General features: G+C 37.4%; 2 protein-coding genes across 3 annotated transcripts; one reads left to right on the forward strand and one right to left on the reverse strand.

The window, feature by feature from the left end:
• Nucleotides 1–54: 54 nt before the first annotated feature.
• Nucleotides 55–8,114, forward strand: LOC127497216 (uncharacterized). Of its 2 annotated transcripts, XM_051865559.1 has the most exons (8): nt 55–4,764; nt 5,002–5,178; nt 5,283–5,401; nt 5,480–5,639; nt 5,722–5,837; nt 5,915–6,657; nt 7,828–7,895; nt 8,021–8,114. In XM_051865559.1, exons 1-8 carry the CDS (start codon nt 4,461–4,463, stop codon nt 8,083–8,085), a joined length of 1,752 nt encoding a protein of 583 aa, XP_051721519.1. In that variant the 5' UTR covers nt 55–4,460; the 3' UTR covers nt 8,086–8,114. The 2 variants fall into 2 exon arrangements, with proteins under 2 accessions (XP_051721519.1, XP_051721511.1); XM_051865551.1 differs by having other exon boundaries at nt 5,915–7,895.
• A 1,001-nt stretch (nt 8,115–9,115) lies between these two features.
• Nucleotides 9,116–13,123, reverse strand: ahsg2 (alpha-2-HS-glycoprotein 2). Its single transcript, XM_051865679.1, has 7 exons — nt 12,828–13,123; nt 12,377–12,487; nt 12,202–12,286; nt 11,957–12,111; nt 11,773–11,877; nt 11,302–11,370; nt 9,116–9,819 (listed from the first exon to the last, which is right to left on the reverse strand). Exons 1-7 carry the CDS (start codon nt 13,035–13,037, stop codon nt 9,481–9,483), a joined length of 1,074 nt encoding a protein of 357 aa, XP_051721639.1. The 5' UTR covers nt 13,038–13,123; the 3' UTR covers nt 9,116–9,480.
• Between the last annotated feature and the right edge of the window lie 85 nt (nt 13,124–13,208).

The following is a 13,208-nucleotide window of genomic DNA, read 5'->3' on the forward strand; positions in this document are numbered from 1 at the left end:
TCGCTCAACAAGAAAGCATTTGGCATGGCTGAGTACCTGAGGAAAGTTGGATACTAAAGCAGCCCCTTCCCATCCATCCACACAGCAGCTCACTTTAATACACCGCACCACACTACCCACCCACCCCTACCCTCATCCTTGCCCCCTTTTGTCAACTTGACAACACTACCAGAAACAGTTAGTAGATGCATTGTTGTCTCTCTCCAAATCTATCAATTTTTTTTTTTATGAAGTTTTCCTTTTGTTTAATGCTCCATGTTCTTTAGTTTTCCAAATTCTGACATCTTTTTTGTGCCACAGTAAATCAAGCATGTTGGTTTTATGAAGGTTCAGTCACAAACACTACTGTACATACCATAAATGTAAAATGAAGAATTAAAAAAAAAAAAAAAAAAAAAAATGGACGGCCCAGAATTTGTGTAAATTCACAAGTAAATGAAGTCACTACATTGTCCAATTTTTTCCTTAGGCACTGCTAATGAACCAGCTTATGATAGATTGATGCCTCTCAAGTGCTTTGAGCCCTTGCTGAGCTCTCATGGTCTTCCTTGTATACAGCATGTCCAGGATGGAAAAAGTGCATGCATATCTTTTAGGTCAATATCATCGTTTTCCAATAACTAACTACGCCGCCTTGTCTCAGCATTGAGAATGAAGTTAACCAGTCACGTAACACTTTTTCTTTTTCTTCTTTTAGTTTTTATTTCATTTTCTCGGTTTGATCCTGGATTAATTTAGTAAGCACCCCTGCCCTTGTGAACTGCACCACCCTCGCCCTAGCTACTATTATACCCTGTACCTTCTTTAGTTTGAATACCTTCTATCAAATGCTTTTGCTGTTGTATTTGGATGTGGTCTTGTAAGTCATTGGTCTAATGTTGGAATATTTTGAGTGTGGTGGCAGATCAGCATTTACAAGGTTTGGGTTAAATTGTTCCCCAAGAGCCTTTGCATCCCGGACTCTGTATGGACATTCCATCGCTACAATAGCTCAGGCACTTATAATTGTTGTTTGCCAGCTCCTGTAAAATGTTTTTTCTTTTTTGTTTGTCCTTTTGTTTTCTCTTCTTTTTTTTTTAAGACAAAGTGCTGCCATCCCAATGTACTTCTGGTTCTGTCCATTTCACTTTGGGTTCTCCAATAGGACCAATTTTTTGTTTCATCCGAAGGGATTAACAGAATTGCTCCAAACTGTTGTTGTGAAGGATGACTGCTAGCTTCATCTGTTGCTGACTTTATAACACTAAATTTTCAACACTTCCAAGTACACTATGTAACACCAAGCTCATTTTTATTAAACACTATTACTGGCTTAACAGTTTGAAATAAAAACCAAGTGTATGATAACTACCTGAGAATTTCCCTCATGAATGTCTTGAATAGATGAAATGGCAGTCGTATTGTTAACATGTCACTTCAAAATTCTTAAACGTTTTTGACTTTTAATCTTGTTATTTTCAAGAATCAAACCATTTGGAAGTCATTGCCTTGTAAACTACTTAATTGCGATGTATCAAACTGTCATAGCACGGTACAAATGCTTCATTAAATAGACAAAAAAAAATATATACTGAAGTAAACTGTGTACACTAACTTTTTCTGGGATATGGTGGTATTAGTTGGAAAAAGACCACTAGTCGAAGTCAGTTGTATTGTGGAAACTTGTTAAATAAAGCTGTGTATCCTGTGCCATAATGTAGATCTGATCTGTTGCTACTGTGAGATGGATTTTAACTGCTGCCTTGTGAGGAGTCAATTCTTCAGTGGCACCTTTGGGATATTTGGCGTAAATTCAAACTCCAGGGCTTGTGGAAAATGTACAGATTTAAAAAACATCAAATTATGTCCAGTTATCTCCCTCCTTTACGTCTGACCAGCTGATATTCAACTCAATTTGCGTGAAAGGAAAGAAAAAAAAAAACAAATGCCATGATTTAACCACCTTGTTTACAGACAGATCAAATAAACCTATTCCAACCAGAAATTTGATTTTGTTCACTTGTTTGTCTTTAAGCGTCTTTTCATAAATATGTAGTAAAATTAAGTCAACCATAGACCGTGCATGGTAGGTATCACAAAAGGGATTTGCTGCTTGATTAACATTTTTGCTAAGAAAATTTCTGTTCAATATGTGAACTGTTGATATTTAAAGTGAGCACTGAAAAGGAAAAATATTGTTTGACATTGATGAGCCTGAAGAGGTCGCTATAATCACTAAACGCAGGTCTTGTACACAACCTCAAATGGCTTGGTTTAATTTTATTGCCAGAATTAGGAACATATAATTTGGACATGCCATCTAGGACTAGCAGTGTACAACCAGTAGATTGCAATTTTTATCTAAGAATGTGTGTATGAGCCACTAATAAATAAATATATAAATTGGTGATCCTATAATTGCAGGTACATCTGGTGTCCAAAGATAAGTTGACTGGTGTAATTCCCCCCCCCCCCCCCCCCTGCTTTTTAAAAAAAAATTTTTATATTTTTAATTATTTTAATAACTTGTTACTCATTGTCAAGGATCACAAGATGTTACAGGCCATAATATATTTTCTGTCTTGTATAGCTGAAAATCATGGTTTCTTGTCCGAATTAGTCAGTGTCGAGCCTGTTACCATCAAACATTGTTACCAGAATGTATGTAACAGAATTGATTGTCATGTATGTGAGAGAGAATGTGTGTTTCCATGTGTAGAACTGTCAATTCTGTTACATACTGTCAACACTGTTACTCTACCTTGGTAACGGAGTTTGACAGTAACAGAATTGACACTGAATAATTCAGACAAGAAATCATGAGCATTTCAGCTATATAAGAAAAAAAAAATGTTTTTACACATTTATTTTAGTGTTTTTGCTTTTTCAAAGAACAAAGACAATGAGGAAAAAAGAATAGATAATTATAAGAATAAAGGATAAAAACAACCTATGACAAAACAACAGAACATTTGAGGGACAAATGCATACAAAGCCAAATTATCCTTTGACTGGACAGGTAATTCTTAAGCAGGATACAAATTCGTAAATGTTGTCATAGATGCAAACTCCTCACCTTTCAGTGAGAACTCACCTTTTTGAGATCAAAATAGGTCACCTATGGGATTTGCATAGATCCAATGAGAAAGTGTAGTACTGTACAGTGTTTCCTTCACTCTTTACTTTAAAAACTATGTCTATAATGGGTAATATTTTATGTATTTGAAGTCTGAGATGTGGCAAACAGTACAGCCAACATTGTCTTAAATATCCTGCATAGCACTGTCATTTATAACATTAGATTTTAACCAAATGTTGATTTTGGTAAAATGTTGCAACGATATGTTCATTTTTGTCATGAAAAATTACAGTTTTGGACATATAGGATAATAAAAATAAATCAAAAAATACCTTAAAGTAACTACAAATGAGCATGTAAATCAAATAACTTTTTAAAAAATTCTGTGTGACGATGCCCCCACCTCCTGCAATGTTCTCACCTTTTTTCCCCCTTACCTGTTTGCATCCCTGTTATGTACAGTCACTTAATCCTATGAATGTATATTAAAATAAAATACCTACTACTTATGACTCATAAGAATGACTGGTAACAATGATTGTGTACAATACAAAAAGAGATAAAGTGCATTATCCTGACTATTGTCAGATGTCTAATAACTTTAGGCACAACATTAAATGCATTATCAATAAATAGAGAGAGATTACACTCCATTACTAATAACTTTGGCATTAACAGGGGTCATTTCTATAAGTGCACTACATCAATTATCTTAAGATGTTCTAAAATTTGTCCCCAAATTTTATCAAATATCTCAGATTTATCATTGATAATGTATCTCAGTCTCTCAAATGCAAGCATGTTTACAAGATCTCTACCCCACATTTCAAACTTAGGCACAGAATCAGTTTACAACATTCGTAAAATCAGCCTCTTGGTAATTATGTAACATATTGTGATTTTTGACAGTGAGTAACAAATTATTAAAATAATTAAAAATATAACTATAACAAATAATTTGGAAAAAGCAGAAATAAATGACTTTGGACACCACACACATACATGGGTACGTAAGGGTACGTTTACACAACAACGATGTAGGCCTAGTAAAAGCAGAAAAGTGACCTTGCCAACTACTGGCCTGGCATGCATAATACAGCGTTTTTTTTGTTTGTTTGTTTTTTGTGGTTTTCGATGATCCGTGTGAACGGGGATTGTTTTGACAAGGTTCTTCGTCTGTACGCGAAAAACGTTAACGTTTTTAGTAAGCTAGGCTACATCGTTGACGTGTAACGTACAAACTCATCCACACGTCCCTAAGGCTACCTAACAGGTGTCTCTGATTTGATAGACGTGTACTAATTGTAGACATAAGATCTTATATATTTCAGGTGCTTGAAATAAGCCGGGTTTTTGCGACACACTACAGTGGTGTGGTGCGTATGCAAACCTGTCTTGTCGAATGGCGTTTACAGAGAAACAGATCCTAACGTGTTTTCTTTTTATTTGGCTTCTCTTTATTAAAGTTAGTGGTTTTGTGGTATTTAACGATGGGGAAAAACTTAATTCAGTGGGCCCTTTTAACAAGAATGCACGGACATTTGATCGAGGGAACGAGAAGCCGAAATCTGGAGAACAGGTTGGGCGCCTTCTCATTTGGCAAGACCAAGCTTCAAATTCTCATGGTGATGGTAGTGACCGTTTTTCTTCGGACCTCGGTTCTCAAAGTCGACCCGATGAGAACGAATACCAATCAGATGATTCAGGTAAACGATGCACCCGTGATTCACTGAATGCATTTCTAATTATTTAAATAGCTAAAAATACAGAATAAACGTTTAGCGAATATTTACCGAGAATGTTAGTTCAGGACTTTTAAGTTTAGTCATCCAGATTGGTCTTTAATTATTGTACCACCTTGCAAAGGCATTTAGTTATTGATTGCATGGTGTTAAAGTTGAACGTGTCTTTCTGTGTACCCTGTTTGTATCTATTGTCAAAAGGCTGGATGAAGTTGCAACCTCTTTGGGGACAGGTTTATGGTCTGAACACCCTGTATACTCCAACAGTAGAAAGGCTACTTGAAATGAAACCCAAAGTAGATTGTGTTGGAGATTTGATGAAACTGACAGTTCACGGACGAGAGGCTCTTTTTGGGTCCAGCTTTCTTATTGATCGAGGTTTGCTTCTCCACTGACATTGACTTTTTTTTTTTTTTTTTTCTTTTAAATACTTCAAACTTTGTTTTTTTGCTTCCCAAAAATTTAATTTTATCCTTTTGTAGGAAGCATTCCACCACTTCCGTTGTCACGGTTGCCCTCAGATTGTGGCCATAGATTTCTGAGAACATGGAGGGACTTTGTTTTCATTATACCATATGATGGATGTTACGTATCACAAGAGGTTTGCATTTATTTTTCAATGGAAATAGAATTGTTGCATGTATTATCCCTTCTGACCTTACCACTTCTTTTTTTTCAGAGAGACACTTTTATTCTTCCCTTACTTTGGTGGGGATTGCCTGTGAAAATGTCTTGTTCCTCACTAACCTCGGCACAGAGGGCTCCAACTGTCTCCTGCTACACTAATGGCATGATTGTGAGGCTGCATAGAGAAGTCTCTGAGAACCTGAAGATCAAAGGTAACAAACAGGTCCATGTTTGTTTACATAGATTGATGTGAGCTTTACAGGTCTAAATTTGGTTAATTCTTCTTAAACTTAGTAATGAATGAGTGGCAGCCTCTACTGAAAGTGTCAGCTAGATGTGGATACAGCTTGGTGTCACATGCAGAAAGTGTGGTCATCCATGCCCCGTATATGCCATGCACTGAGCCAAAGGTATGCAATATACACCACATTGTACTCATTTTAGCCAGTTTCTCATCTTGAATACACTAATCTGTTGCCTTTTACAGGATGGGATGTTCACTCTCAGCATGGCAGCGGAGAGCGAGTTTAATCTGTCCTGCCCAGCATTGTCACTTAATCTTCCTATTAGCGTGCCTGATCTAGCACCTAAAAATTATACACCTACTTCTATGCCCCATGCGCTTGTTTCATCAACACTCCCTCCCTCCACAAGTTCAACAATTCAGAAGTTGCCTACTCCTCCCCTTCCTTATTACATCCCTGGCCAGCCAATTTTTAAACCCGTTCCTCCTAGTTACTCTCCAAACGTGCCACCAACGGTTGTTCCTCAAGGTCCCAAAATTGTGGGTCCTCCAACTGCTATTACCCAGAAGCCACAAGCACCTGTTTACGTAAAACGTCCTCATACTTGGTACCCTTGGTACCCTAAGCCCAGCTTGGGTCTCACCCCTGTCCCCAGTCAAAGTACAGCTTTGCCATTTCCAAGAAAACCTTTGTTGCCTCCTACCAAGGCTCCTAAAACCCCTACCATGCCTACTATGCCCGTTGTCCCTCCTGTGCAATGGGCACCTATGTTTCCACCCAGAAATTTGGTGTATCCTTTATATCCTGGAAAACCTGGATTTGTTGCTCCCTCCTCAGCAGTCTTTCCACAAGACCCCTACTGGCCCTATTCCCAAACCCAAACCACAGGACCCTCTAAACCACATGCTCCACCAAAACCAGAGTCTGCACCACCTACACCTGCCCCTACAAGAAAGGCAGGACCACAGCGCTTCCACTATCCATGGTACAAACCCTTCCCACCACGTTATTCAGCAATGCCGCTTGTTCCTACAAAAGTCCCCCAGATTAATACAGTTCCCACCTCTGGGGCGGCTGTTTCCAATTCAACCACACAGCAATCAGTTGTTAAGGGTCCTCCAATGAGCTTACTCTTTGATTTTACCCCTAGCACTGATCCTACCCCTTCACTCTCCAAATTTCCTGAAGTTGTTAATACCCCTGCCCCCATAAAGGCTTGCCTAACTCCAAATTGTTTGTTCCATGCACATTCTTTTCACTGTCCAACTTTCTGCCCTGCCCCACCTTCAATATCCTACCACCAGCACAACCATCACTATTTTGGTCCTCCTCTTCCAATGTCTAATCTTGACATTTCTATTCTGACTAAAATTAGAGGCCAAATGTTGTCATCTCCTGTTATATCTGCAGGTTCACCCCCATTTCCCCTTGTTCAGGGCTTGAGTTATAATTATGGCCCGCTTTCTTCACAAGGTGCAACTGTACGACTAGCTTCAGATAGTACAGCAATGCAATATTTGGCAGAGAATCCCATCATTAAGGGTACCAATGCCCCTGATACTTCAAAGCTTTTGACAGGACCTACTATGTGTCCTTCCATTTTTAGGAAGTTGGAGTCAACTACTGCCTCTACACAGTCTACAATGAAACCTGCAAATGTTTCTCCTGTTATAAATCCTTTGGGGCCCTCTAATGGACCAGTTGTTGAACCTCGTGTCTATTCAAACCAAAGCCCAAAACCTGCAGTTTACCAGGCTGAGATGGGACAGAATGTTCCCCCATGGGGACAGAATGTTCCCCCGTGGGGACATCACGCACAGCCAATGCTAGTTGCTCCAAATAATTTTCCCTTTTTTGAGAAAATGTTCCATGACATTTCTTCAAAACCTACATTGCCTCCAGCTCATGACAAAAAAGGAAATATGAATTACTGGTATCAAGCTACTTATTCAAATGCTAATCCCCCTATATCTGACTCTCCCACAAAAGACTCTTTCAGTCAGTTGTCATTACCTCAGCCATCCAATAATCACAGTTCATTTGAGCCCTTAACCACACCACTTCAACCAGAGCAAATTAGTGGTGAAAACCTTTCAGTAATGAACCCTAGGTTGTATAACCCTCAAAGTGGAGAATCTGTGCTTCCTGTTTTTAGGGGCACATATTGGGTTCCTGCTGTTCAATCTAACCAGGATGCATTGCTCTCCAGCTATCACCGAGATGGTAAGTCAATCAGTTCTGTGTACAATGTATTGAATGAAATGGTACAGCATATTTAAGGGGTGTGTGTATATATATAAATATAATATATTAGTGTGTTTTTTTTTTTTTTTTTTTTTTTTTAAAAGGTCATAGGAGGCATCCATCCACAGTAGAACAAGGAATGCAGAGAGCTGGAAACTATGCTAACTAATAATAAAACTGTTTAAGTGACCGACAAAACTGTCATCGTCTCCTTTTTAAAAGAATGTCTGGTCTGCACTGGCTGTTTAGTTTGACTCATTTGAGTCTTTATTGATTAGGATAATGTAGTTTGTCTTCTTACACATTTGTTCTCTTGGTTCTTAGAAATAAGTTGAGTTTTTCATCACGTTTACTTGATTTGAGCTAAATGCAGTATGTCACAACAGTATACAGACTGTGGTTAAATTAGCATTCACTCAGAAACAAGATATGTATGTTGGGTGGGATATCCAATCCAGTTCCTATAGAATCACCTTCCAGCAGAGTTTAGCTCTAACCTTAAACCTACCAGAGCCAGCTAATCAAGGTCTTCAGGATTGGTGTTTTAGTACTTGGGGCTTTACATCCTGTGTCCATGCCACCATTACCGACATTACCAGAATTCCAAAAGTAAGCTTAATTTTGAATTTCTAGAAAAATAATTTGGTAACACTTTACAATAAGGTTTCATTAGTTAACATTAATGAGCTGTACTTCAGCAGCATTTATTAATCTTTGTTCATGTTAATTTCAACTTTTACTAATACATTATTAAAATCAAAAGTTGTATTAATATTAAAAAAATGCACTGTATTAACATGAACAGCTGTGTTTTTATTAACTAATGTTAAGATTAAATACTGTATCAAATGTATTGCTCACAATTAGTTCATGCTGGTTAATACTAATAACTAATGTTAACAAATGAAACCTTATTGTAAAGTGTTACCAATAATATACATGTACATACCTCTACTTGCCCTAGAGTGTTCAGCTGTTTTCATATTAATGAACATTTTAACTGATAATTCTAACTCTCAATCAATGAGCAACCTTTACACCATACAATCTCAAGGTAAGATTTGTGTATCAAAAATGTGAAGCACAAATTCCCTTTGGAAACACAGAATTCATAACAAATGTTAGAGAATCTCTATCCCACTTATGTCATGGTGGGATTTATTTTTCTCTGTTTTTGCACATGACAATTTTCAAATTAGTAATATGAATATGCTGTTTATTCAAATTGCTTTCAAATTAGAAATTTGACTTTACAATTCTTAGCCAGTATTATATGACAGTGACATTCAAAGGTTTTCTCTTAATGCAGGATATTTAATGACATCCTGTCAAGGTAAACATTTTATTACAGCACCACAGTAAAACAGGCACATCCTTGATTTCTTTCTTTACAAGAAAGCTAGTTTTGTTTATACATGTACCTGTTTTCTTATAAAACATTTACTCCTGACTGATTGCAGTTATGTTTGGTGGCAATCTCAGAATTCAACAGGACAAGTCTGGAGACCTAAACAAGTGGGACTTAATCTTTTCTATACGGATTGGTTCATGAAATGGGAACAAGTTAGAAATGTTTCTTTTTTCCTGGACAGATTGGGACAAGAAGAATTGGGTCTGAAAGAATGGATGTTTTTTCTGGCACTACTGTTGCATCTACTGCTGCTACTTCTGGTGCAGAAACCTCCCTCTTTACAACAGGAGCTTCCTTTGGCACAACCACTACCTCAGCTGATTCAACAGATTCTGCAGAGATCAGGCCGCTTGCCGCAGGGTCATGAAGTGCTGTTAGCTTGTGATGTCTGAGGCCATGAATGGCGGGGTTGTGGTGAGGTCCAAAGGTGTGTGCATGCAGAAGTTGTTGGACTTGCACTGTGGCGTTGCTTGCTGGGTCCACAGCTTGGCTCTATCATGAATTTACAAAAAAAATGTCTCTTTAATTTCTTCGAATCTCTGCTTCGGTTTAATCTGAGTTTCAAGTTGAAGGTAGTGTGTAATTTCTGTGCCACTACTGGTGCGGAGCCATACAGCATACTGACTTTGAGTTGGGACTGAGAGATGAGGGGAAGTGTTTGAAATCTAATTTCATTTTTGCAATTCAGTTTGGTGTTGCAATTCTGTTTGTGGCACATAAATTATACACTTCACTTTTGTTTTTGTTTTTTTTTCCTGTGTAAAATTAAATGGTATAATTGACAAAAAAATAAATAAAATAAATGCAGCTTAATGTGATTTTCAATTAAAGAAATAGTTCACTTTCAAATAAAAATTTCCTGATAATTTACTCACCCCCATGTCATCTAAGATGTCCATGTCCTTCTTTCTTCAGTCGAAAAGAAATTAAGGTTTTTAATGAAAACATTCCAGGATTATTCTCCTTATAGTGGACTTCAATGGTCTCCAAACGGTTGAAGGTCAAAATTACAGTTTCAGTGCAGCTCCAAAGGGCTTTAAACGATAACAGACGAGGAATAAGGGTCTTATCTAGCGAAACGATCGGTCATTTTCTAAAAAAAAAAAAAAAAAAAAAAAATCAAAATGTATATGCTTTATAGGCACAAATGATCGCATCACAAGTGCTTCCACCAGAACTCGATTCGGTATTCTTCAAAAAGCTTACGCTAAATATTCTACGCCTTCCCTATTCAACTTACGAAAAAAACGGAACTGGCGCCACGTTCGTTACGTAAGTTGAATAGGGAAGGTGTAGGACATACAGCGTAAGCTTTTTGAAGAATACCGAATCGAGTTCTGGTGGAAGCACTTGTGATGCGATCATTTGTGCCTATAAAGCATATACATTTTGATTTTTTTTTTAGAAAATGACCGATCGTTTCGCTAGATAAGACCCTTATTCCTCGTCTGGTATCGTTTAAAGTCCTTTGGAGTTGCACTGAAACTATCATTTTTACCTTCAACCGTTTAGAGACCATTGAAGTCCACTATAAGGAGAAAAATCCTGGAATGTTTTCATCAAAAACCTTAATTTCTTTTGGACTGAAGAAAGAAGGACATGAACATCTTGGATGACATGGGGGTGAGTAAATTATCAGGAAATGTTTATTTGAAAGTGGACTAATCTTTTAACATTCATTTAACTTGTCCTAATCATTTCTGTCATGTCTACAATAAGAACTCTTTACTAAAACTTTACATTTTTCTTATATTTTCTATAATTTTAGTTAAAGAAAATATAAAATAAATAGAAATTATATTATATAAAAATAGAAGCTAATTCAAATATCTATAAAAAAAAAAATAGTATCTCAATTGTACTAAAATCACACTGGATTAAAGGCAGCCATTACATTTTCAAGTTTTGTGGGTTGAAATGTTTTACAGTGTAAGTCCACATTGTGTTAATGTAAAATAACAAAGAGATATTTACTGGGCTGAAGATTTTGCAGTCAACATCATTCAGATTGGCAGAACCTTCAGCTAGACAGAAGCCATGAATCTAAAAATAGTCACAAATATGGATTAGACACTTTGAAGTCAACATGAAAGACTGTTCAACCCATTTTGCTTCTGTAATCTGATGTGATTTCTGAGCAAAACAGGATATTCAACAAGAAAAAAATGTAGGACGAGACTTTTATCCACGGGATTTGGCTGGATCATGAAAAGTGAGCATAAAGAATGAAGGCAGGCAGCTGGATGGAGTGGGGTTTGAAAAGAGGGCTTGGCGAAATCAAAGTCACTTCAAAGGTGGAGCACCAGTGTCTTATGCACAATAGATCAGGAAAGGGCGTTAAGAAGGTTAATAGGGTCATTTCTGGCTTTATGTTGACAAATATTTACACAGCTGAACACCAGCCAAACTCTCTCACTCTCTCTCTCGATATTTAAATATTCTTACAGCAACAGTGTAATCTGGAGGGATGCATATATCATCATCTTGACTTGTGCAGTTGGTCCCAATAATGGCATATTCTGCAAAGTACTTGTGTCCGCCGCTGACAATCTGCAAAAAGTAGAAAACAGTACCATATTGTCTATAGGGAGCTTTGTTGCGTAATAATAATTTTTGATATTCCATTTACCTGGGATGCCATTCGTCCTATTTCAAGGAGTGCAAACTTAGTGTTTAGAGAATTGTTTTTATTGAAACTATCTAAAGAGCTTTCAATGAGTTGGAGGCCATCTGTGTCATTTAAAGGAACGAGGTGAAGGCAGCCTACGCAGTAGTCCTCTGTTTCTAGATACAACAAAAAAACAAAGGGTCTTCTTTCCTAATCAGATGACAGAAATGCATTTGTTTTAACAAGGATTTTTTTTGTCCTCTTACCTGTTTCGGTTTTACACTTGAATGCCACAACAGACAGACCTTGAGTTGTATTTGTCAGAGCAAAATCACAATCTGCCTCAACAGCCTAGAAGAGGACCAGATGCTTTTAGATAAATGCGATATATGACATATTTACAAAAGTAAACATACATAAAGTTAATTAAACAGATCTCACCGTACTATGCTTTTGTCTGACTGGACACAGGCTCACTGGTGTTTTATCCAAGACGTGACATGTAGTTTCCAGCAAGTCCAACTCCAGAAGATATGTGTCGGCATGACCTGGCTACAGAGAGATAATTGAATCTTAAAACCCTGTAATAAAATGCATGCAAAACTTATTTTGAATTGTAGTGTAGATATAAAAACATTTTTACTTTTTTATGGAACAAATTTGATCAATTCTTCAGAAACGCATAACGTTTGTATTAATATCAATTTTATATAAACTATTTATATTAAACATTTCCTTAAATATCATGGAACTGCACAGGTTTCATATTCTTAAAAAAGCTCAGTGAATCAAATAATACCGTCTACATTTTTAAAGCTGATGTTTTGGACACTCACATGAATACTACAGCCACCATCACACAAGCATTGTTCATGATCATCCATTGTCTTACCCTGGAGAGGATCTTGACTTTGTCAATCTGATTCAGGGCATATTTGTAACCGTGGGTGTGCTGAGCGTTAAGGAAATCCTGTGCCACCAGAGCCGCTGCTTCAACCTCCGGGGAATCACAGGGAGGCAAGCTGAAGGTGGGCATCACTCCCTGTGCCCATGAGCCCATTACCAGGAGCCCAAGAACAGCCATTGTAACCCAGAGCTGCATTCTGAACAGCAATAACCTGAACTCCTGAAGTGAAGCCGATATGCGGATAGAAGGTGACAGGGTTTGGTTTGTTGTGTATATATATATACGCTGTACTTTAGTCTTGACCACATGGTAAATGTAAAGACATTCTGATTTCTGTTATATAAATGACACCAATGAACCATCTTT

The sequence above is a fragment of the Ctenopharyngodon idella genome, chromosome 2, assembly GCF_019924925.1.
Source record: "Ctenopharyngodon idella isolate HZGC_01 chromosome 2, HZGC01, whole genome shotgun sequence".
NCBI lineage: Eukaryota > Metazoa > Chordata > Actinopteri > Cypriniformes > Xenocyprididae > Ctenopharyngodon > Ctenopharyngodon idella.

What these genes read in the sequence shown, in the direction of transcription:
- LOC127497216 (XM_051865551.1), top strand. Translation starts at nt 4,461, where the DNA reads ATGGCGTTTACAGAGAAACAGATCCTAACGTGTTTTCTTTTTATTTGG. An exon ending in ATACCAATCAGATGATTCAG is followed by an intron (nt 4,765 to 5,001) that starts GTAAACGATGCA and finishes TATTGTCAAAAG; the next exon opens with GCTGGATGAAGTTGCAACCT. An exon ending in CAGCTTTCTTATTGATCGAG is followed by an intron (nt 5,179 to 5,282) that starts GTTTGCTTCTCC and finishes ATCCTTTTGTAG; the next exon opens with GAAGCATTCCACCACTTCCG.
- ahsg2 (XM_051865679.1), bottom strand. Translation starts at nt 13,037, where the DNA reads ATGCAGCTCTGGGTTACAATGGCTGTTCTTGGGCTCCTGGTAATGGGC. An exon ending in AAGTCAAGATCCTCTCCAGG is followed by an intron (nt 12,488 to 12,827) that starts GTAAGACAATGG and finishes ATCTCTCTGTAG; the next exon opens with CCAGGTCATGCCGACACATA. An exon ending in CTCCAGATTACACTGTTGCT is followed by an intron (nt 11,371 to 11,772) that starts GTAAGAATATTT and finishes GACTATTTTTAG; the next exon opens with ATTCATGGCTTCTGTCTAGC.